The sequence below is a fragment of the Myotis yumanensis genome, unplaced genomic scaffold, assembly GCF_028538775.1.
Source record: "Myotis yumanensis isolate MYYU_CA2020_CCGP unplaced genomic scaffold, mMyoYum1.0.hap1 SCAF_10, whole genome shotgun sequence".
Lineage (NCBI taxonomy): Eukaryota > Metazoa > Chordata > Mammalia > Chiroptera > Vespertilionidae > Myotis > Myotis yumanensis.
In genome coordinates, this window is record NW_027223761.1 from 26,845,101 (window position 1) to 26,869,626 (window position 24,526).

Below are 24,526 nucleotides of genomic sequence, written 5' to 3' on the forward strand. Positions count from 1 at the left end.
ATTTGTTTCCCAATAAAGCATAGTCCACCTCACAAAAGTATGGTGTTCAGCCGCAAAGTAAAGAAAGAAGCTCGAAGTGCAGTAGCATACAGGCTGAAATCCAAGCTACCTTTCAGATTCAGAGCCCACTCAGAGAGCCATGTGTGAAGGCTACAAGGTCCCACGCCTCAGCATCTGTCCCTTACCTTCTCTTAGGCAGTCAGAACCAGGATGCCCATGTTGGAGAGGACCACCACGGCCACCACCTCCCCCCTCCACAGTTAGGGGGGAGCATTCCTCGAGAAGGAACTCATTGATGGATTTCAAAGACAGGCTGGGCACACTAGATCCCAGCTGTAGTTAATCAGTGTCCACACAGGCAGAGGTTGGGGGGAAAGAAGCAATGAGCACAAGGGCTTGTTCTCAGCCTTGCCTCTGTGAATCTCAGGGGACAGGTGGAGAGGAAAGGTGGACTTCCCCTGCCCGGCTGGCACATCCGACCTGCCTGGGCCTTTATTTTAACACTGGGAGGCCAAATGGGTGTTCCTGTGCGCAAGCAGATCTTATTTCCTCTGCATAAGACTCCCATACACAACTGATCTGGCTTTGTTGGAGACGGTTCTTGCGGAGAGGGCGGAGTTTGCAAGAGGGACAGAAAAGTTTTGCAAATCTCTATATATGAGGAGGAAGGTGAAGGAGGGGAGAGGAGGAAGAGGAAGAAGGTGGGGAGGGTACAGGTTTTGATTTCCAAAAAGGTTACCTGGAGGAAAGTATGGAGCAACCCACCCCACCCCCAACTGTGCTGGAGTGTGGTAAACAATGGTTAATTAAGCCCAGCATTTGCTCCCTCTCCTTTCAAACAGTAGAAACTGCGGATGGCTGGGCTAGGTTATTGGCAATTTACCTCACTGGGCTGATACAATGTAATTTTGCCAAAAATAATTAATGCCTTCAAAACAGAGTTGTCTCCTCCGCTCCCCAGACAATTCCAGATTCCAAAACCCTGCACTGTGGACTCAGAGAGAACAATGCTGCGCGAATTATTCCCAAAGGGGCTTTGAGTCACAGGCTAGCCATTGTTTGTCCACTTTGAACAGCTCAACTCTGTCAAACTCATCAAGGGAAACGGAGGTTCACCCCAAATCACACGTGTCACCCTCCTTCTTCCCATCGTGGCCTTCTGACTCAAGCAAAACATTCAGGATCAATCCCCACTCCGCTCCCCCTCCCCAACAACAGCCCGCATCACGGCGACCCTGGTGCAGGGCTGCGTCCGCGTGCATTCATCATCCATGTGCTAATTAGAAGCCCTCACTTCTGTCCCTGGTTGGCTGAGCCGGCCCAGCGGGCTTTTCGCGCGGTCACTGGGGCTGGCCCACAATAGGGATGAGGAACACATGGTTGTGTCCCGTGAATCAGAGAGGCGCCCACTGCGGTGACCACCCACTCAGCGCCAGAGCCCGGCCAGCCGTCCGCGGCTCTGCACCCCTCCCGGCCAGGTCCTCGGAGTTATTTTTCAACACCTCCCCCTGCCCCCCACCCCCACCCCGAGCCCCCGCAGTCTCCGCAAGCAGGGCCTCCCGCCACCCCGCGCTGCGGAGCGCGCACGCTGCGGCTGCTGGGAGGGCTGCGCCCGCCCCGCTCACCCCCGCGTCGGTCCGGAGCTGGCGGCTGGCGGCTGGCGGCTCTCAGAGGCGCCCGGGCTCCCGGCTCGGCTCCCGCAGCGTCTGGGGCCCGGCCCCCTCCCGGAGCAGGTCCTGCGGCAGCAGCGGTCCGCACCCCAGCAGCCGGGCGGCACAGGCAGCAGCTCCCGCCGCACTGCCCCTCTTCATACTTCTCTGATGGCTCCTCTTGGTGCCGTTTGGGAAAACGATCTCTCCCCCTTGCCAGAAACAGATTGCCTACATCTCATCAGTCCGCACAGACCGAGCGGAAGTCAAATGCTTACTTTTTCTGGTGGACGGCAAACGCAATTGACACCGAGTTACCCTTCAAACGGGGAGAGATTGTATTACAAGCCCTTGGCAGCGGTTCGGAGGTTGGGGCCAAGCTCCAGCCCCCTCCGTGACCCCCAAACACTAACCTAAGAGGGAAAGGGCCTGGGGGTGGGGAGGGGATCATATTTAACTCCGGGGTTTTAACAGCGTCGATGGCTTTAGCACGATATTAAAATGGGGTGTTGGAAAAGTGCTTTCCTGGCCAGGGATTTTGCAGACTCGGAAGCATGAGCTTTCCAGTAACTTCGGCCTCTCTTCGTTCCAAACTGAACAATTTGATTTCTTGCACGTCTCTCTAAAGATGGGAGTGTAGAAGAGGCCGCTTTACCAAAGGAAATACAATTCCACCTTCTTGCTCTCCGCCTCAGCTCGGCTTGATGGGGAATGTCACAGACAGTGTTCCCCAACTGTTGTTTATTAGTGCGTGTAGTCTGAGATGCAGAGCCTGGCTGTGTGTGAACTGGACAGATGTTCAAGTGTCTGCTTCCCCGCGAATATACACTGAATGGCCAGATTATTATGACCACCCCATCAGTACTTCATTGACACTTCCAAAAATACTGAATATGGAAAACTTCCTAAGCAAACATCTCAAGGTTTTATTATTATTATTTGCATAACTAATTCACGTCACTGAACTGATGGGGTGGTCATAATAATCTGGCCACTCAGTGTATAGGTGACCTCTGGCTGAGTGTCCTACTCGCCTCAGGTTACCACCTACCATGAAGCGTAGGTGAAAAGTATTACACTTGGTTGTTGTTTTGTTTTCATGTTCATCCGTGCATCTCCATCCCCTGTATAAGATGGCACTGGCACAAGTACTCTGATTCTCTCAAGGATACCAGTTTTTAAGTAGGTGGTAAGGTACTCCCACCCCCATCCACACCCCTACCCCCCAAATAGAAACTACCTATAGATCCACAATATCGAAGTGACCGGATAATTTTAGATATCATTAAAGAATGCATGTTGCATTTATTACTGCTTTCATCTGGAAGTGGTTAATGGCTCTGAAACATACACTGCATGGGTTACTTGCTTGTAGCAGCACAAATAACGAAGAAGGGGACAAAACAGATTGAAAAGTTTGGTGGCACTGACTGACCCCCCAAGCTTTTTACTTTAGTTCAAGGCGGTGTTGCAGCTGTCAGTTCCATATTCCTCCTTGGCTTCCCAGAGTCACCTCATTTTAAAGAGAAACAGCATATGTAAAGGCCTATATTACTGCTTGGGTGTACATAAACAACAAATCATACAGAACAGGTTACAGATGAATTTGAGGAAATGATTCTGAATAATAAAAATGTTTCCAAAGTAACCAAATCTGATATTTCAAGAGCCCTAACAAAGTATTTTGAGTTTCTAAACTTATTCAATTTAAGTTAAAGAATCAAACATCCTAAATTTTCATGATCAAACATCATCAGCCAATAAACATTATTTTAGTATCTTTAGGGTATAAAATAAGAGTTCAAAAAAATCTAACACCTCGGATGTTGAAAATCTTATATCCTATACCAGCGGTCGGCAAACCGCGGCTCACAAGCCACATGCAGCTCTTTGGCCCCTTGAGTGTGGCTCTTCCACAAAATACCACTTGCGGGAACTCAGGTACAGTGAGATTGAAACTTTGTGGCCCATGCGCAGAAGTCGGTTTTCGGCCCGGGCGAGTCTATTTTGAAGAAGTGGCGTTAAAAGAAGTGGGGGGTGTCAGTCAGTTGGGCGACAGGAGACAAGGCGCAGGCGGGCCGCGGGATAGGCAGCACGCGATTCATGCACAAGTTGAGTGAGCCAGTCAGTCAGCAGTCTCATGTGCAGTGGTTAGTGCTAGTCGCGTCCGCAAATCGCACGCAGGTGAAAAAGTACCTACTCGAAGCATAAAGTTACCTGTATTTTTCCAACCAGCTGCAAATCCTACAGGTATTTTTGTCATCAATTTAAGAATTGTAATTCTTTTGTGTTGGTGGCTTTATTATTATAAAATGAAACATTTTTTAGGTGCCCTGTTTGAGATGGCTACAAAGAAGAAGCAAAGAAAAACGGAAGACGAAAACCATGAATGTAAAGTTGAATTTAAAGTTGAATGTACCTACCTATATAGTTTAAGTTTAAAAAATTTGGCTCTCAAAAGAAATTTCAATTGTTGTACTGTTGATATTTGGTTTTGTTGATTAATGAGTTTGCCGACCACTGTCCTATACCTTCCAGGTATAAATATTCTTGTCATATTGTTCATTATTCTTGTCAAAGTGTATATCAATGTTTGTATTAATTCAGGAACAATGTCAAACCCAGTTTGGGAAAATAAGGAGGCTTGCAGAAACACTGGGAGAGCATCATTATTCAAATTACTCCCTCCAAAGCCCCTTCCTTCCAGGAATTTTTACTTTTGAATTATGCATCCCATCAGATCCCTATCCTTTGAGCAAGAGCAGAAAGGAAAATGCTAGGAGAAATGTGCATTTTCTCCCTTAGCATCTGAGGGTTGTGCTGAATATCTTTTGGTGGCAAAAGAGAAGTAATACAGAAGATTTCTAAAGAAGCATCAAAATTATGTTTTAACTTAATTTTCTTCAGAATTTGTAACAATTCCCATTTGATTTTGATTTTGTATTTTTCAAAATCAAATTTCTATTTATGTCTTCCAATCAGTCACGAATACATTTGTCAGATAATATTTTTGTCCAAGAATGGTCTTGCTTTGGTCTCTCTCAACCTAAACGTGTTCATCTTGGGAAACCCTGGTCCAACTTATCTTCCCTGATCTGACTTGAAGGTAATGGAAGCAAATGCCTCACCTATTGGGGTGAAAGTTGTCTAAATACATTCCTGACATTTGACAGCACAAAAAATAAAAACCGAGCCAGATTTAAAGAAATATTTAGTTTACCTTTTCTTTTTATCACCTAAATATTAAAGTTTAAAAGAGGACTTTAATATTGAAAGTTTCTAGGTTACTCTGTGTTTTGGGGCGTTCCACACCTTCAACATTGTCTCGAATATGAGCTGTGCCTTTTCTCTCAAAATATATATATCTTTAATATAATAAAAGGCTAATATGCAAATTGTCCCCTCTACCAGGAGTTCGACCAGGGGGCGGGGCCGGCCAGCCCTTACTTTACCTCGTGGAATCTGGCATAAAATAAAGTCACGGCTTGTAGTCCGTGGCACTGTCGCTAGCTCTCCATCAGAGAGGACAGCGTCCCACCCAGACCCAGCTTTTTCTCTTGTCTGTCTTTTCTCCATCCTTCACCACCCCCTCTCAGGGTCACTGAACCTGGTTGAGCTGGCGTGACACATAAGGCACCCTGGGGCTGAGTATGCCATGGCCGTACCGGCTCGCCACAAATAGACACTGGGTTAAAGTAAAATAAATTTCCAAAGGTGACCAAGGCATTCTTATATTCCTAAATAGCTTCAAAAGGGCTATTAAATGAGCAAGTGTTAGAAGCCAGTGAGAAATATGATATGGAAAGCAGTATAAAAACCTGCAATGGTGCCAGAGAAATATATGAAGCAATGTAATAAATGAAAACACTTATTTCCTTTTTTATTGAAATATTTTATCAGTAATGAAAACTATGTTTATCTTTTCCTACCTACCATCTTGGACCATAATATAGGCCTTGAATTGATATATATATATATAAATATTTTTTTAAATGTCAGACAAAAAGGACTTATAAGTCCTAGTATGGTAATTGCAAATAACATTAGCGGTAAAAAGTAAATGTTAATACTTCTCATCACCATTCATATATAACACTACAAAGAATGAATCAAATGACAGAAATTTCATGTGAGAGGTCAAGGTTTACTCTCATTTGGATATGCAACTTAAAAACTCGATTTTTACTCTCAAAGGAAAAGTTTAAAGTTTAAAAGTAGAACATAACACTAGTATAGGTATCCATTCCCTATTGTGCGGCTCATATTTTTCGCAAAATGTTAGTTGTATATGAGCATATGCCTTCTAATTTTTACACAGAAGGTAGATAAAAAGCATTTCATGAAATATGCCATTTATCTCACCTAGTTTTAAATATCCTTTGTAATATATACTGTTGTGTGATTTCCCTTGTATAAGTGAAGTTAGGTTTTCGTTAAATATTTGTGTGGCTTGTTTCTAAATCTTTTATAAATGCATGTGCCATTCTAATTGGAAGAAGTTCAAATTTAATATGAATGTTTAATATAAAATATTTTATTTCAATAACCCTGTATTTCTTTTGAACCACTGTTTTCTCTAGTATCTAGAATATCATTGGACATCTAGTAAGCACTCAATAAATAACTGTTGAATGAATGAATATTATAGAAGAATCCAATCTCTTGGGAAGCTTACTACTAATTGGTTATATTTTTATATATTGTTTTTAATTTAGTAGTTTGGACCTCAGAATAGGAAAATAATATTAAAATAACATTATAAATAATGGTTTAATTTCCAGGCTAGAATCATTTCTTCTAGTAAAATGTAACTAGAATTCAGTAAAACAGATGCTTGCCTGTGTACCAGGCTTTTACAAATGAGGTCAGTCTGTGTCACTAGTCACTTCATTAAAAACCAAGGTTGATTTGGACTCAAGGTTTAATCATAACCAATATAATGGGAGTGCATTGAAAAGCAATAGAAAAATATTACTACTTCAGTGGCTTTCAAACTTGTTTTATTGTGACTCAAAATATGAAATACCTTATGTTACAGACACATCGAAACACAGTTAGACAACATAACCAAAACATGTTTCTATTTGGCTTTATTCTAGTCTTTTCTATGCCATTCAATTGAAAAGAAATGCTGTTGAAGAATTGCTAAATTTATTTCAAACCTATAGTTTGAAAAAAATCTGATTTTGAAACTAAACTAAGGAGAAAAATAAATCAAAATTGAGGCAGGGTATCAATGAACAGATGGTTTCATTATAAAGTACAAAACAGATGTGCGCATATATTGTCGGCAGTAGACTTGAGATGATGTAATATCACAATATCCCAAACATTGTACACCCTCACACCTCCACGTTTTGCTCATGCTGACTAGAATGACATTTCACTTTTTTACATTCTCTCTCTGAATAAATCAAATTCATTCTTCCAGGACTAGCTTAGTAGTTATCTTCTCTGTGGTTCTCTCGATCTCTCTGGCAGAAATATTGCTATGTCTGTCTGTTTTGCTCTGAGAATATGTTATTTCTTTTATATATCATTTATAATGTATGTCACAGTTATTTTCTTACACCTGCACCTCTCTACTAAAACTGTGAATCCCCAGAGAGGAGGGACTAGGTTTTCCATCTTTGCATATCAAGTCCTCAGCACAGTGCCAAACCTCAGCTCGTGGAATGATTGAATGAGTAAATGAGACATAATGCCACTGAATACCTGGAAGAGAAAAAGCAGATGCCATTGTGTGATAGGACAGATACAAAGAAGGAAGGACTGCACCCATCAAAGGAGAAATGAGTGGAAATCTCCCTGTGAAGATGGCACCCGTTGTTGATTTTGCATCCTTGTTGATAGAACAATTTACACTTAAATGAGATTTTACTGTCACCTTTCTTGGGACACTCTTGCAGGTTGACCTTGTTTCAATTATCCATATATTTTTAGAACATTGGTAATGACAAATTTAGGGTTACTTTGTTGAAGGATGAAAAAATGTGCTGAAATTTCCAACATTGAAATGATCACACATTTTACAAACATGGGATCTTTGACAACTGCTGATTTACATGAAGCATTTTGAGAAATGACTCTTAAAATTATTCTGTGGAAGAGTTTTCTACTATTTTTACTGGACCAGGCTAGGAAAGGTAGCACGCCTAGCCCACAGTGACAGAACTGCATGGGAAGGGGTCAGAGTTAGTGGGGCTTCTGTAGGCAGAAGGAAATGCCATCAGCTGCTGTCACAGTAGCTTCTTAGACTCCAGAGTCTTTTTCCAAAAGATTTCACCAGCCATTATCCCCACCAAAGCTGTCAAGGAATGAGATATCTTAAATTGGGATACTAATAGTCACTGCAGTTCACTTAATAATTAAGAGTCCAGATTTGGAAACAGACACAATCAGGGTCAAGTTCTAACTCCTTCACTTACTTGCTAACAATTATGGGCAAATTAATTAACCTAACTATCAATTTCCACATCTGTAAAATGTGGTTAACAAATAGCCCCTCTCTTGTAGGCCTGTCTTGAGCATTCTATAACATATGTAAAATATTTCATTTACTGTCTGATGCATAGCAAGTATGAAGTACTAGTAGATGTTAGGTATTTTATTATTAATTGAGCACCTAAATCATCTTACTGACTTGTTACAACAGTCCCCTGGGATAAAGACATCATTAAAAATACAGGAGATCAGAGAATTTTCTGCATCCTTTCTCTGAATCTTTGTCTCCTCTCCAATTTATGGCATCCCACTCTATGCACTATTAGACATCCATAGCTTCATGGTCCATTCATTCATTCATTATCCAATCTCCTCTGTGCACTTGTTACAAGAAGATAAAGTTGCAAGCCTGGCTCTCCAGGAGCTCACAGGTTAACAGGAAAACATGGTCTTAAACAGCTCAGGTGGGATTCAGATTCATGTCTGATCCTGAGTGACTTGAAAGTCTATGCTCATTTCCCTCCCTCCCTGCTTCTTTCCCTCCTCCCCTCCCTCAATCCTTCTCTTCCTTCATTCTTCCCTCCCTCCCTCCCTTCCTTTCTCGCTTTGTTCTTGCTACCTTTTTTAAATAAATTTTTATTGATTGATCTTACCGATAGAGAAAGGGGAAGAGTGAGAGATAGGGAGAGAAACATGGATTTGTTGTTCCACTTACTTATGTATTCATTGGTTGATTATTGTATTTATTATATGTGCCCTAACTGAAGATCAAACCCACAACCTTGGAATATCAGGACAACACTCTAACCAACTGAGCTACCTGGCCAGGGTTCTTCTTATTTTCTTTTTAAGGAGAGGGAAGAGACTATACATCAACAGTTTTTACCTCTGAGATAAAACTAAAATGAATTTATATTCAAATGCATAGCTTGAAAACAAGGAGAGAGAAAAATAGGAAGGGTTTGCATGTGTTCCATTTGAAATAAAGCATAATGACTGAGGCTCTGACATTCATCTTCAGTAATAGGGTAGCATTTCTGGATCAAAAACTGCTTAACCTATGAATGCACAAATGTATGTGTGCAACTAATCTATAATAATAAAAGCATAATATGCTAATGAGACCTGACATTCTTTCAGATGACCTTCCAGATGAAGCTGGGGCTGCAGCCGCAGGATTGAGGAAGCCACCACGGCTGCGAGGGATCCAGGCAGCCACTGTGGTTGTGAAGGCCTACTCTTGCATTAATTTTGTGCATCAGGCCTCTAGTCTTATATAACAAATGTAGCCAGTAACTGTTCCTGTTCTCATATTGCTACATATATTTGAATAGAAAGTCAATCAGAATCTTTCCCCTAAACACATCTTTACCTCTAAAGTACCATTTATTCTGCCAGCTAAGATGAAGCATGCTCTGTTCTTTCCAAGGGAAGCAAAGTCCCCAACTTAATAGAACTTATATTGTACTGAAGTGAGACAAGAATTATGCAAATAAACCAATAAAAATTAATGCATAATATATCTGGTGATAATGTGTGTCCTACAGAAAGGTAGCATAAGGGTAAAAGTGTTAGAAAGTGCTGAGAGGTGGCAGATGTTATACATGGTCATGGAAGGCCTCACCAGCAAAGTGACATCTGAGCAGAGATCCAAAGGAAGTCAGTGCACTACAAAGATTCCTAAAGACCATTTCAGACAAAGAAATTTCTAGTGCAATGTCTCAGGGGAATTCCACAAGCAAATGTTACAGGAAATCAAGGAGGCTCCTATGGCAGAGGTAAATAAAGAAGGAGTATGAGATAATGTCAGAGAGATTGGGGCTCCAGAAGAGGGGTTTCATATCCCGTAGATCTTGTAAGCCTTTGCAGGGACTTTGCTTTAAGATTTTGAGCAGAGGGGTGACATGATCAGATTTGTAGTGTGAAGTTGTCACTCTGACTTCTGGGTAGGGAATGGACTGCAGGAGGACAGGGGTGTGAGCAAGGAGAGCAGATTGGTGGCTATTATAATAATCCAGCTGAGGGGTGATTGGGACTTGGATGAGAGGGATTGCAGTGAAGTTATGGTAAGTAATTAGATTCCTCATATCTTTTATATGGTTATTCTCTTCTTCATACTTTTTTCTTCTTTACTCACACTATTTTCCCCCAGTATACTAGTATTCATTTTATAATGAGGCAGATGAATTGTGTAAGCACCAAATTCTAGTCTAGAATACTACCTCACCCATGATATATGTCACTATAATTTTTGTTTTAAATTTTGATTTAAATTTTATCACTGATGGATGGATATGCAGTATGAGAGACAAACAAGGTGGGCCCCAATGGTTTTTTAATGTAAACAATTACAGAAACTATGCTGCCATTTACTGAAATTGAAAAGACTTTGGGAAGAAGTTGTTTTGTTTTGTTTTACCATATCTTGCTTTGAGAGTAGACTTGTGTTTCTAGTTTTGGACAAGTTAAGTTTGAGGTAACAATTCGATATACAATGGAAGCTATCGTGTGGTCAGTGGAACCCAGTAAGAAGTTGAATAAAAAATAACTGAGTCTTTTAAAACAGCATGGAGGGACCTGGAGAGTATTATGCTAAGCCAAATAAGCCAATCAGAGAAAGACAAATATCACATGATCTCACTTATATGTGGAATCTAACAAAATAAACTGATGAACCGAGTGGATCCAGAGACATGGAAGCATGGAATAGAGTGTAGAATCTCAGAGGGAAAGTGTATGCATATTCGCATAACTCGGGGGTATAGCTCAGTGGTAGAGCATTTGACTGCATATTCGCATAACTCATGGACATGGACAATAGAGTGGTGCTGGGGTTGGGGTGGGGGCAGGCTGAGGGAGTAAATGGGGGGCAAAGGGGACATATGTAACACTTTCAACAATAAAGATTTAAAGAAATAAAAATAATTGAGTCTTTTAAAAGCAAATCTTACGTGTATATACAAGTATTCAGTTGTCTTCATTCCTCCTCTTCTCACAAAAATACCCAGATTGTTTAAAGTCTCTCACCTCAAATATTGGGGAGTTGCTGAATAAGAGTAAGGATGCTGATTATCATTTCTCATTGCTTAGCTACCAGTTGTTGTGTAACTCTGGGAGTGACTTAGTTCATTACTAAATTGTGAAGTGAATTTAAACCCTAATAAAATACATTAGTAGCAAATTTAATTATGGGCCAAGATATGATGCGCACATAATTGGGCTGACAACGCTGACAACAGAACCCTGGGGAAAAAGAGTGTGAGGAAATAGAGTGGTCCTGACCTTGCAGATTGAGAAAAGAAAAGAACTTCAGAAAGAATCTCCTGTTCAGGAGATAATCTACTGTTTTCTCCTCCCTATTATTTTTTCTTTTCCTCTTTGCCTTCTTTATTTTTAGAGTTTAATAGGCTCTTTTTTTCTACAGATAGATAGATAGATAGATAGATCGATAGATATTACATGTATTTATAATATATATGTATTCTATATATTATGTATATATCACTATATATATATATATATATATATATATATATATATATATATTACATGTATTTATAATATACTAGAGGCCTGATGCATGAAATTCATGCAAGGGGCTCCACCCTCGCAGCCCCATGCAGCCCCTGCTTCATCCAGAAGGTCATCCAGAAGGATGTCCGGAAGGTCGTTTGGTCATTTGGATGTTTAGTCTAATTAGCATATTAGCTCTTTATTATAATATATATGTATTCTATATATTATGTATATATCACTTTTTTCCCCTTCTGGTCCAGGAAAGTACAACATAGTGGGGTTTTATTATTTGTTTCTTTGTTTTTATACTGTCTTGACCCAGTTTTGAGACCCTGGGTAGAGTCTTTTCAGTTCCCCCTCTTATGCAGCCAACTAAGTCCATATTCTAACCACTTCCCTTACTGGGCTCTCACACTCTGAGCTACTTATGCACCCACATTCACCCTAATTTCTTTGAGGCCAGGTATCAGACAACTAGGCAGAGCCCCAATGCCCTCGGGGTCCACAAAATTAGTCACTTCCCAGGGAGCTTTGGAAAACTAAAGTCTCTTAGCCTGCCATACAGAAGTTTAGCTTGCCCTCACCCTGTCCCAGGGTACAACCTTTTGTGTGGCTCTCCTTGGCGGCCTTTTCTCATTTGGGTCTATAACGGAGTCTTAATTTCCATCTGTCCAAGTGTCAGCATGTTTTGATGTGTCCTGCCATGAAAAAGATCCTTAATTTAAAATATATATATAATTGATTTCAGATAGGAAAGGAGAATAAGAGAGACATGGAAACATCAATGATAAGAGAGAACATTGATTGGCTGCCTCTTGCAAGCCAGCTAGTGAGGATCAAGCCTGCAATCCAGGCATGTGCCCTACCCGGGAATCGAACCATGACCTCCTGGTTCATAGGTAGATGCTCAACCACTGAGCCACACCAGCTGGGCAAGAATCCTTACACTTTATAGAACAAGGACAAAGGGTTGAGAACTCTATTTTTATCCTACTTCCCCTTCTTCACCTAGTCATGCTTCTAGAATTATTCTCCTCTTACAGGATTACCAGATTCGTCCAGCTTCACTTTCCTCCTCTCTTAAAATGTTCCTGCCATCCCACTATCCTCTATAGAAATATCATATGCAAACTTCCCTGTGCTCATGAATTTCTGTAAGTTATCTCAAAACCCTCTGTAAAAGTTAACACTAAAGAAAAGATGAGTAAAACAATATTAAAACTTTAATAGTCATAATGAAAATGTCCAGCATACAGTATAAAATTATATGTGCTGTAAATAACACACACACACACACACACACACACACACACACACACACAATCATGACAGACACCTCCAGTGGGAGAGTAATAAGCATACTTGAACTGCCTTTGACTATTTTCACCATCAGAAATTTTCTATAGCTCATACATTTATACCTTATGATGATTTTCAATCGTTAGTATTGCTTTATTATAGGGTTATGGATTTTTCAAAGCATAAGGTTAACTTCTATATACTTTTTGAGTGTTTATCAATTCCTATAATTCTTTATTGTTTATCTTGATTATACCTTATTCTTCTTTCTCCCCACCCAACATGTAAACATTATCTTAACATTCATTCAATTTCTCCTTTACACAGCTCTGTTCCATTTTTTCTTTTTCTTACATTCATCCTCCTTGCTTCAACAGATATCTATTTTCAATGTTCTATGCCTGAGGCAGATCTCCCTAATTGGTGTTGGTGTCTGTCATGTGCTGTATTAAGATTAGCGAAGAGGTTACCCAACTCCCTTCATTAATGGCATATGTTGCTGTAACTCATAAAGAGACTACAAAAAGCTTCAAGTTGCAGAAAATGTAGCCAAGTTCAAGACCCAAAAATGTAAGAGAAGAACCAGAAGACACATCAAATATTAGTGTATGCTATTGTTTTACAGCTTGTAGAAGTCATAATATGATTGAAATAAAAAGTTTCAAGTTTGTTTTAAAACATTTTTAGTTTCTTGTTCATAAATAAGTTTGGTCTGCAGTTTTATCCTGGCAATATAACATCACATAGAGATATTTTTATTGTTTGGTTAATGAGAATATTTTTATGAAATAATGGGAAGTAAGATCCAAGAGGCACAGAAAGTACAAAAATATACTATACACAAAATGTTTACTTAACATTCTTTCTCAGAATTATTAAATAACTTATAAAATCTCATATACTTGGCCTTAAATACTGCACTAATTTTTCTAATTAAATTTTAATATATATCCTTAAACATTTGTGCTAGACATATAGAAGGTAAGGAAATAAAGCTAGGCTCTGTACCAAGAAAGTGTATGATTTACATCTTATGGTTTGGTTTAATTTCTTTGCTGAGCAAGCAGAGGAGGCACGTAGTAGGCCTGCCAGGTCATACATTAATTTTTTTCATTAATGCAGAGTTTAGAATTGGAACCAAATTGTGTATGGGAATTATATAGACGTCTTCAAGAACAGAAATGTTCATTTTTGTCCAAACCAAAATGGCGATTTCTACAATTTGGAGTTTATGATTTCAGCAAAATGCAGTCATTTTTATTTTTGTTCCTTCTTTTCAATTTTGGAATTAAAGAGCAGATGGAGACTCTGGTAATTTTTTTAGAATGCGTCTTGCCATATCACAAACTTACCTCAGAATGTTTCCATTTGTGTTTTTTGTTTTTGTTTTTTAGCTTTTTTTTTTTGACAGTTAGAAAGTCTTTATTTAGCACCTAAAGTGGGTAATATGGAAATACAAAGTTGCATTAGATACACCATTTCCCTTGAATAATCTTTCATTGGTGAAGGAAACAGAATTAGCTTAACAAAGAATGAAATAAGTGGTAAATATAAATACAAACCACAGTCTACAGAAGAGCAAAGAGATTCAAGAACAGTATGCCGCTGGGAATCAGGGTAGGCGGCATGGTAGGGTGACCCTTACAAGATAAGGTTTGGGGGTTGAATGCAGGCCTGATGGTATGAAAATGCTCAGTCGTCAGGGAATGAGAGGCCGTCTGGAGATGTGCGGTTCAGATGATAGAGGATAGTAGTGGGGATTTTGGATGGCCTTAAATACCATATTGAAAAGTTTGGACTCAATAGTATAACTCAAGATTCAATTCAATTAATTTAGGTGTAAGCATTACATAATTACTTATTATTTCCTATGATGATAATTTTCATTTTCTAACCATGAGGGATAGTTATACTGCTCTATGATAACCATAACTCTTTATGATCTATATTTTAGTATCATAATAAAGGTTCAAGGAGACTCTTCATGTTGGAAGGAAATATCACCTTTATCAGAAAAAAATAAGTAACTTTTCTATTATTTATTAATTATTTCTCATTACTTGGACCTACAAGTTTTTACAAGTTATTTTATACTTTCTTTAAAAGAAAATTAATTAAGTAACTTCAACAAGAGGGGTTTAAAAATATTAGACCATCTGTAATAATAAAAGCATAATATGCTAATTAGACTGGACGTCCTTCTGAATGACCTTCAGGATGAAGCCAGGGCTGTGAGGGAAGCCCGGGTGCCAGAGGGAAGCTGGTGCCAGCAGCCGGGGGAAGGAAGGCTTACTTTTGCACGAATTTCGTGCATGGGGCCTCTAGTTAAGTAATAATGACCTCACATTTGGTTTTGAATTAAGCATCTTTACCAAGGTATCACCTTAAGCTCCAGTTACTACTGCAATGCAACAAATCACCCCAGATTCAGTGATGTAAAACAACTACCACATACTTTTGCTAAGGAAGTCTGAGAAATATCAGACAGGGCTCTGGAGAAATGGTTGCCCTCTGTCCCACAATGCCTGGCGTCTCAAGTGGAGAAACGGTAACAGTTAGGGGTTGTAATAATCTGCAGGCTTTGACACTCATATATTTGGTGCCTGAGCTTGGATGACTGAAGGCTTCCCCAGGTGAAATGGCCTTCTCACAGCTTGGTGGCCAGATTCCTAGAGAAAGTGTTGCTAGAGGAATGTTCTGACAGCAAGCTGTCCAAAAGAACTGGGTGGAAGCTGCCTGCTGTGTTAGGATCTAGCCTCAGGAGTCACACAGCATCCCTTCACTGTGTATTATTGGTCAAATCGGTCACAAATCCGTGTTTTCGATGGGAGAAGTGTCAAACATTTCTAAGGCCATGTTTAAAATGGCCATACCCAGTATCGCAATCCTCTGACTATGGACTATTTGGAGTTTTCTTTTCTCTTAGACTGGTTCTTGCTGTTATAGACCCTACTTTATTCATTCCTATATCCCTAGAACATAATATGGCACATAATATGGGTTCAAAAAGTATTAGTAGAAGAGATAAATACTTTCCAAATGCATCTTGCCCACCTCATTTTTTTCATCTTTCCAGTCCTCAAAGCTAGAATATCTTTTCATTACTCTAGCTACCAGTTCTCACACACACACCCTTCAATGATAGGGGGAAAAGAACCCTCTAATGTCAATTGTATATAGATGATGTGCTAGTAACTGTGCTAAGTGCCTTGCAAACATGATTTTCTTCAGTCCTCATAACAACTTATAACAAACACTGGTATTGATTGATTCCAAAATTTTGTTGAGCTCAACATTTGGTGAACACCAATCTGGTATCAATGATTATGCTAGGAATCAAGGATACAAAGACTTAGACCCTCTCCTTTAGGAGCTCAAAGTCTAATGAAAAGAAGTCTCACCACCTAAGAAAGGACATATTCTTTCCCCTCCATCACCTTGTATTCCTACATCCCGTAAGGTACTGCAGGAAGCATTGTCGACATTAAAAATACCATTAAGACGCAGTATTTCTATTGGGGTGGACCTAAGATAAACATATCCAATTGAAAATGTAATTGGGCTGTGTGTTCCTGCCCTTTTTGTGGAGAAGGAACCCTGCACAGTGAACCTGGTGTATTGAATTCTCCTGGTAGCAATATGCCTGGTGTGGTGATGAATTCAGTAGGCTCATGTCATTAGACATTTGGGTCATAAAAAGGACCTAACTTGTCATAAAAGGCAGTAAATAGTAAGTGACAAATTAACAATGCAACCACAGGTGTTATAGGAAGTCTGAAAGTGAAACAGATTACTTTCTGCTGGTGTTATCCAAAAAGACTCATAAAAGAGGTAGGATTTGATGTGTAGCATAGAAGGAAGTGTTTCATGTGAAGTGTAAATGAAGAAAATGGTTCCAAGCCTAAAAAACATGAGGCACAAAATAATTGAGAAAGGAAACAACAGATCTTTTTTTCTGGGATAAAAATAAGACTAGTCAAATTAAAGGTAAGGTGCATTTTTTTAAAGGAAACATCATAAAATAAAGCCTGTATATATTTCTGACTACTTTTGAGCTACTACGCTACACAAATAATATTAGCTCCCTTTTTCTGAGTGCTTTGTATTCTTCAAAGCTGGAAGGAAGGAAGAAAGGAAGGAAGGAAGGAAGGAAGGGAAGGGAAGGGAAGGGAAGGGAAGGGAAGGGAAGGAAATAGGGAAGTGGGGAGGTAGAAAGGAAGGAAGAAAAGACATTTTAGAATTAGAAAGCAAACCTGGCAATGTGCAAATACTACCTATACACACAAATAATTTAACATAGTCAAATGTCTTATGACTCTGTTTCTAAAACACACATCTTTCTCAAAATAGATTTTTCTTCTGGTGGTTTCAGTTGCTCTTCCTTTTAATGCTATGCTGGAAGTCCTTTCAATTTCCTACCACCTGGACATCAGATAAATATTCATAGTTTATGTTTCTCAACCATATGCGTAATGAGACTACAAAATGTAAAACACATAGATAGATTTAAAGTTGAAAATACTTGGACTGCTAGGATATGAGAGCTACATTTAATATCCCCTAGGCTCTCAAAAGTAAGGAAGAATAAGGGAAAATTTTGCAGCTGGTACAGGCAATAAAAGGTAAATTGATCTAAGCCACACTGTAGAGATATTCAGTCTTCCTGTTAAAATTAAGCATTTTTTTTTCTTTTTACTAAAACCTATAAACAAACTAGTTCACATAATTCCATTGAAGAGCTAGAGAAGAACACCGTGTTCACTTTAATAATTTCTTGTTACACAGAATTGTAGTTATTAAGTGATAGTCTCATGGTTGGGCAAATGATAAGAACATCAAATTGTTTTTTCCCCACTAAATGAATCAAATCAAATGAATATTTTTTATAACCAAGAATACCCAGGACAGAAACTTCATTTGAACAAGAAAAAGTTAATAATATTACACTTTAAAAATTATAATTTTCACAAACAAAAATATTTCTACGAAATTTGCAATTATTTGCTTAAAATTATGTTGCTGATGGCAATCCTTAATTTTGTCATATTTCAATAACATTATTATTTAGGAAAATATTTCTCTGAAAATGTTCTCAATATTTTCCCCGCTATACAGTCAAATTTAATCGGCTACATAATTCTTTTTCATTCTTGCCTTTATTTTTATCACTACAGCTCCCTCAGTAATTTTGTCTTGTTCTGAACTCTTGGCATTTTCTAACATGCTGAATGGGCCATGGAATACTGAAAAGTCTTCAAATGGATCCAGGTACTACCAACATCCTGGTAACAGAGCAAGAGATGTTGCTCGATGTATATATCTTCTCCTCTCTGTAGAGCATTAATAAAGCAGATGCGTACTAAAATTATATAAACTAAGGGAAATGGAGACATGCCCTATTCTAAAATAACAAGAAACAGGGGCTTTTACCCATTTAGATCTGTTTAAGCAAAGTTATGCAAACTCTTAGAAAATTATAAGTCATTCATCCACTCAAAACAATAAAGGGAAAAGAAATGTTAGATCCTGGCACTTTTGCTTCAAACACCTCTCTCCCCTTAAACGAAGTGCGCCCCTCAAATTTGATGGCATATTCCCTTAAAGCCTTTCTTTATACTTAAAATGTGTAACTGATAAAAAACATTACAAAAAATATTTTTTACATTAAAATAAAATCTCTGTGATATTGTGAATTTTGTTTTAATCACTTATTTGGCTTATTTCAGCCAGTTTATTTTGAAATGCTAGAAATCTTTGGAAATAACAGTCCTTGACATTAATGATATTAACAGACTAGCCCAATCTAAGAACTAAGATTAGATCTGGGAGTTATTAAAAAAACAAATTTCTTGGTACCTTTCCACAATATTTGCTACTCAGTAAGAGAATATTAATAAAGAAAATTAGGTTCATGTATTACCTTTTAAAGGAAAACTTAAAATGAATTTACGTGTATATATATGTATTTTACATGATATTTTTCTTTGCTTTCCATGTCCTTAGCTTTAGTTTTTTATATATTAATTCTCTGAGGACATTTCTGGTTATATGTCTGGAAACTTTAGCCATCCAGAAAAAAAAGAAAGTCGGGACATAATGAAAAAAATGTGCTGAAAGAATTCACATAAAAGTTTTGGAGACTTGAAAATGGGAACAACAGACATTTAAAACGTTATTGAACCAGAAAAAAAGCCTTTGCTGGCAGGTACTTGTATAGCAATATACTGATAACTGTGGGATAAAAATAAAGGCATCCAGACATTATTACAGAGCTCAGAGCTCTCCTCCGTGAAATCAAACTTCTAATTTGAAAGAAAAGAGAGATCCTGATTTTTTTTTTCTTTCTGGTTTGGACATTAGGAAAAAAATTGCAAAAGAAAAATGAAATTTTAAACATAAATGTAGTTCAATTATTTAGTTCAAGTACCTTCTTAGGAATATCATCCCATTTACTTCTATGCAAATATACACATATACACGGAGGAGGGTGTATAATCTGTGCATTGACATATAGTCCCAAAAGTATATATTATTTATTCAATTTATGTCAGTATAGCTGTCATCATTGTTTCTTATGTAGAGATTACTTTTTTCAAAACAGGTATCCATGCAGTGGAAAAATATATAAATGAAAAAACTCAGTGGAACTTCTCCCAGTGGGACCAATTCAAGTATTTAAGTGTTTTCTGAATATTAGCAATCTAAGAGATATCAAATTAAATACTCAGGTTCTGGAAGTTGAATTGGATATTATTTAAGGAAGGGGAGGAATTCCTGTTTAAATTATTCATTTTACATAATTCAATCGCATTTTTAATAACTCAACTCTCATGCAATCATTATGTCTTCTGGAGTTACCATAGTATTAACTAATTATGTGTTCTATTATATAATATGCTAATCCAGGGGATCCTAAAGAGTGTGAGGATAAAAAAAAACAACAACAAAGAAAACTAGTTTATAAGAATTTCCACTGAGTCATGCTTTGCTATGAGTTTTTTATTCTCTTTTCCAATTACCGGCATTAGTCAAAATCAATATCAATCTCTTGTTCCATTCCAAAAGAAAAGAGACTTTTCCCAATTAGTTAAATTACAATTTGCAGAATTATTTTGTGTCTCCTCTCCATTAAGGTCTATAGATTCTTCTTCAGAAGGAATTTTCAAATCTTAGCACGACTCCCTCCCCCCACCCCCTTATTTCCACTGCCACTTTCTTAGTAAAACTGTCATTTTGTGCACCTGGACTATTGCAATATTTTTCTAGTGGACCTCCATCTCAGCTGGCTACAAACAGTTTTTACATTGTTTTATAACAGATATGATCATGTCATTCTTGTGCTCCAAAATTATCAATAGCATCTGAATGCCAATTCAACACAGACCCTATTTCTTAGCACAGTATTCCAAAGTCTTCACAAGCTGGGTCCATCTACAAACACTTCTACCATTTCCCACACTAAACAGGAGATTTTCAGAATTATGAATTTCACTGACTTATCATCCCTTTGTATTTCTACACAAATACATATTCTAATCTAGGTGTTTAAAATACTTTCAAACTTTTTTATTTTTCCAAGTTAAGAAAACACAAAATGACCACTTAATATCACTATTATTATTATTATTATTAAATATGTTATTGATTTTTAGAGAGAGAGAAAGGGAGAGGGATAGAGAGATCCATCAATGAGAAAGAAACATTGTTGATTGGCTGCCTCCTGCACGCTCCCTACTGGGGATTGAACCAACAACTGGGACATGTACCCTGACTGGGAATTAAACCAGTGACCTTTTAGTTCATGGTATGACACTCAACCACTGAGCACACTTGCTGGGCACCATTACTTTATAAATGTGGATTCCTTTTATTTAATTACATTTATGAAAAAATTTACTTTGTTCTGTCATATATTTTTTTACATATCAGTAACATTTGGCAGTAGTGTATGACAATGATAGTATTTGGTAATCACAGCCCTTGACTTCTCAACATTCCTAAAATACATGGTTGATAATATTATGACTCACAGATTTATATTAATTACTAGAGGCCCGGTGCATGAAATTCATGCACTGGGGGGAGGGGGGGTGGTGTCCTTCAGCCCAGTCTGCACACTCTCCAATTTGGGACCCCTTGGACATCCCTCTCACAATCCAGGACTGCTGGCTCCCAACCACTCACCTTCCTGCCTGCCTGATTGCCCCCTAACCACTCCCCTGCCAGCCTGATCAATGCCTAACTGCTCCCCTGCTGGCCTGGTCACCCCCAACTGCCTTCTCCTGCTGGCCTGGTCACCTCCAACTGCCCTCTCCTGCTGGCCTGGTCACCCCCAACTGCCTTCCCCTGCTGGGCTGGTCACCCTTAACTGCCCTCCCCTGCTGGCCTGGTCACCCCCAACTGCTCTCTCCTGCTGGCCTGGTCACCCCCAACTGCCTTCCCCTGCTGGGCTGGTCACCCTTAACTGCCCTCCCCTGCCAGCCATCTCGTGGTGGCCATCTTCTGACCACATGGGGTGGCCATCTTTTGTGTGAGGATGTGATGGTCAATTTGCATATTAGCTCTTTATTATATAGGATAAGAATGGTTGAAAACTGAGAGAACTGTTTCAAGCAAGATCCTGGTGGGAAACAGGCACAGTCAGTAGGGATTGAGAAAATTTAACAGAGCAGTATTCATAGGGATGGGCCAGCACTGAGGGAATCTACACGGTATGCCAGGGCTTCCAGGACTTCGCAACAGCAGGAATACTCCAGGGCTGCAGGGAGCAGTATGTGCTCTCAGAAGCTCAGGCAGGCCTCCTGGAATTTTTGAGGAAGAAGCTGGAATACCGATGCCTTAGCAGAGAACAGAGAAATAAAAACCCTAAAGTCTCTCTTCCTCTGATTGCTTACTAAGGTCTAATGGATTGGAACTGATTCACCTGGACACTTCTGGAAAAATTTTGTTATGAAAAAATGCTATACATAGATAGATTTAAGACTGGGTTCCTAAAGTAATTATTGAATTAAGAGGAGGGATAGTTTAAAATGATTGACTCAAAATTATCAGGCCTTCCTCCCTTGAGCTGAGCTGGAATCAGTATCCAGAATTGCATCGTTATTATGCAAAGAGGGTGAGGTGATGGAAGAATGAATATTAAAAGAAAACCATGATATCAAGAATGAAATTTTACATTTATTATCTCATTTAATCTTCACCAGAACCCAATGAGGTTGGCACTTTGTGAAAGCACCTTTATCTAATCCTTAGTTATTCGTGATGCTTAATTCCCATGGTTTGATTGATGTCAGATTTTAACAAAATCTCCTGAAACTTGCTCTTACATTCTCTCTCCTAATTTATTGTAACCCAGGAATTTAGAAATCATAATCAAGAAGTGGGAGGTTGGTACCGGTATTCATAGCACACACTATACTACATTCATGTCCCTGCCCCCTTACCTGAATGGGAAGTCCAAGACCCCCCAGTGGATGCTGCAAACACAAGCAGTATGATTCCTATATACTTTTTTTTGTTTTTTCCTATACACACATACCTATTAAAAAAAAGTGTAATTTATACATTAGACACAGTAAGAGATTAACAATAATAACTAATTATAAAACAGAACAATTGTAACAATAGACTATAATAGAAGTTCTGTGACTGTGGTCTCGCTCTCAAAAATATCTTATTTTACTTTTCGTTTCCATTAACCGGGGCTTCAGTTTTAATAATGAAAGAACAATGTCACGGTCCAGACTTTTGCATAGTGCCTGGAATTAATTAGTGGGAGTCAGTACCTTTTTACTAGGGTGAATAGATCTAAAAATTTCATTTAATAACATTTTTATTAAATAAGCATCTCTCACGTGGCTCTTGGAATTCTCGCTAGGATGCCCTGCACTTACTCTCCCGCCCCTAAGAGTTCAAAGGACGAAATAACACCACCTCGCAGTTTCTCCAGTTTAAACGCTTCTAAGTACCCGGATTAAAGTGGAGTTGTCAGATTGACAGCGACTTCGCCCAATAGCATTGTAGGGAGGCGTATCATTTCCACAGACACGCCAATCAGCTCGCAGGGAGTCGCCGCCGCCAGGGTGAAAACGGAAGTCAGGCTCTCGCGCGCCGCCATGGAGTCGCTCTCGCAGCAGCTGGAGCGCTTCTCAGAGGTGCTGGCCGTCTCCCGCACCGCCCACGTCCGCAGCTGGGACCCCGCGACCGTGCGCAGGGCCCTGCAGTGGGCTCGCTACCTGCGCCACGTCTACAGGCGCTTTGGCCGTCATGCCGGCATCCGCTTGGCCCTGGAGCGGCGGCTGCAGGACCGGTGGAGGCGGGAGGACGGCCCCGGGCCCGCCGCCTTCTCGGGGCTGACGAACTTCCGGGCCTTGGGGCACTGCGACCTCCTGCTGTCTCAGCGCCTGCTAGGGAACCGGGCCCTCGGGGATGCCGCCTTTCGCTGCCTGCTGCAGCAGCTCTGCCCCGGCCCCGGCGTCCGGGACGCCGAGGAGGAGACCCTCCAAGACCGCCTGGCCCTCCTCGCCCGCCGCCGGGCCGCCGTCCACCTGCTGCGCGCCAGCGGTTTGGGAGAGAACCCGGCCGCTCGGCGGGACCCACTGGTAGAGACTCAGGCCGAGCTGCTGCTGCAGCGTCTGCAGGAGGTGGGCGAGGCCGGAGCGGAGGGCCCCCGCGGGCTGCTCAGCGGCCTGTGGGCGCGCGGGCCCCAGAACAGCTTCCTGGAGGTGATAGCGGCCGCGCTGCTGCTGCCGCCGTCGTCGCCCCCCGGGCCCCCCCAAAAGGAGCTGGAACTGGAAAGCCCCCAGGCCCCGGGAGAGGGGCGTCACGAGCTGGTTCAGTGGCTTCTGGGCCAGGCAGACACCATGGCTGCTTTCTGCCACAGCCTCCCGGCCGGGCTTCTAACTTCGGTGGTGGGTCGCCACCCGGAGCTCCTCCAGGTCTACCTGGGTCTGCTGACCGACTGGGGCCGACGGCTGCACTACGACCTTCAGAAGGGCGTGTGGGTTGGCGCCGAGGCCCCAGAGGGGCCCTGGGAGGAGTTGTACAGCAGGTTTCAGAGCCTCTGTCAGGCCCCCTCGCCCCTGAAAGATGAAGCTCTACGTGCCCTGGAGACTTGCAAGGCACAGGATGGAGGTTTCGAAGCCCCTGGCCTTAGCATCTGGACAGACCTGTTGTTCGCTCTTGGGAGCGGTGCGTGATGCTGCATTTGGGAAAAGACAAGGTCTAGGCCTCAGCCCAAGCCCAGTTCTATATGGGCAACATTCTCTGTTGACTACTTGAATATATGGTTTACAAAATTAAAATTTCAGTGTTGGCACCAAATCTATACTCTCATGCGTCCAAAATACATTTTAGGTACTAACTTTTAATAGGTGTAATGATAATATATGAAAGATTGGTGTGTGGTACCATGGATTTTCTGGGTAGAGGAGATGACGTTGGAAATATCCTATTGAAAGCTATGCAATTAACAGTAGTTTAGAAGGTCCATTTCTAAGAATGCTGGAAAGATAGTACTTCGCCCTGGCCTGTGGCTCAGTTGGTTGCAGGTTCCATTCCGGATCCGAGCACATACTTAGGCTGCAGGTTTGATCCCTGTCAGTATGGGAAACATCAAT

At 40.3% G+C, this 24,526-nt stretch overlaps 2 protein-coding genes across 4 annotated transcripts in view; one reads left to right on the plus strand and one right to left on the minus strand.

Annotated features, from left to right (window-relative positions):
* GAS2 (growth arrest specific 2) overlaps window positions 1-1,884 on the minus strand; it is a 123,404-nt gene extending 121,520 nt beyond the window's left edge. For all 3 annotated transcript variants that reach the window (XR_011472894.1, XM_070426637.1, XM_070426635.1), the window contains exon 1: window positions 1,626-1,884. The gene's annotated coding sequence lies outside the window, so the exon portion shown is untranslated. The remainder of the gene's footprint in view (window positions 1-1,625) is intronic.
* A 21,118-nt stretch (window positions 1,885-23,002) lies between these two features.
* On the plus strand, window positions 23,003-24,230 carry FANCF (FA complementation group F). The gene has a single exon (XM_070426638.1). It carries the CDS (start codon window positions 23,024-23,026, stop codon window positions 24,104-24,106), a length of 1,083 nt encoding a protein of 360 aa, XP_070282739.1. The 5' UTR covers window positions 23,003-23,023; the 3' UTR covers window positions 24,107-24,230.
* Window positions 24,231-24,526: the final 296 nt, after the last annotated feature.

What these genes read in the sequence shown, in the direction of transcription:
- FANCF (XM_070426638.1), top strand. Translation starts at nt 23,024, where the DNA reads ATGGAGTCGCTCTCGCAGCAGCTGGAGCGCTTCTCAGAGGTGCTGGCC.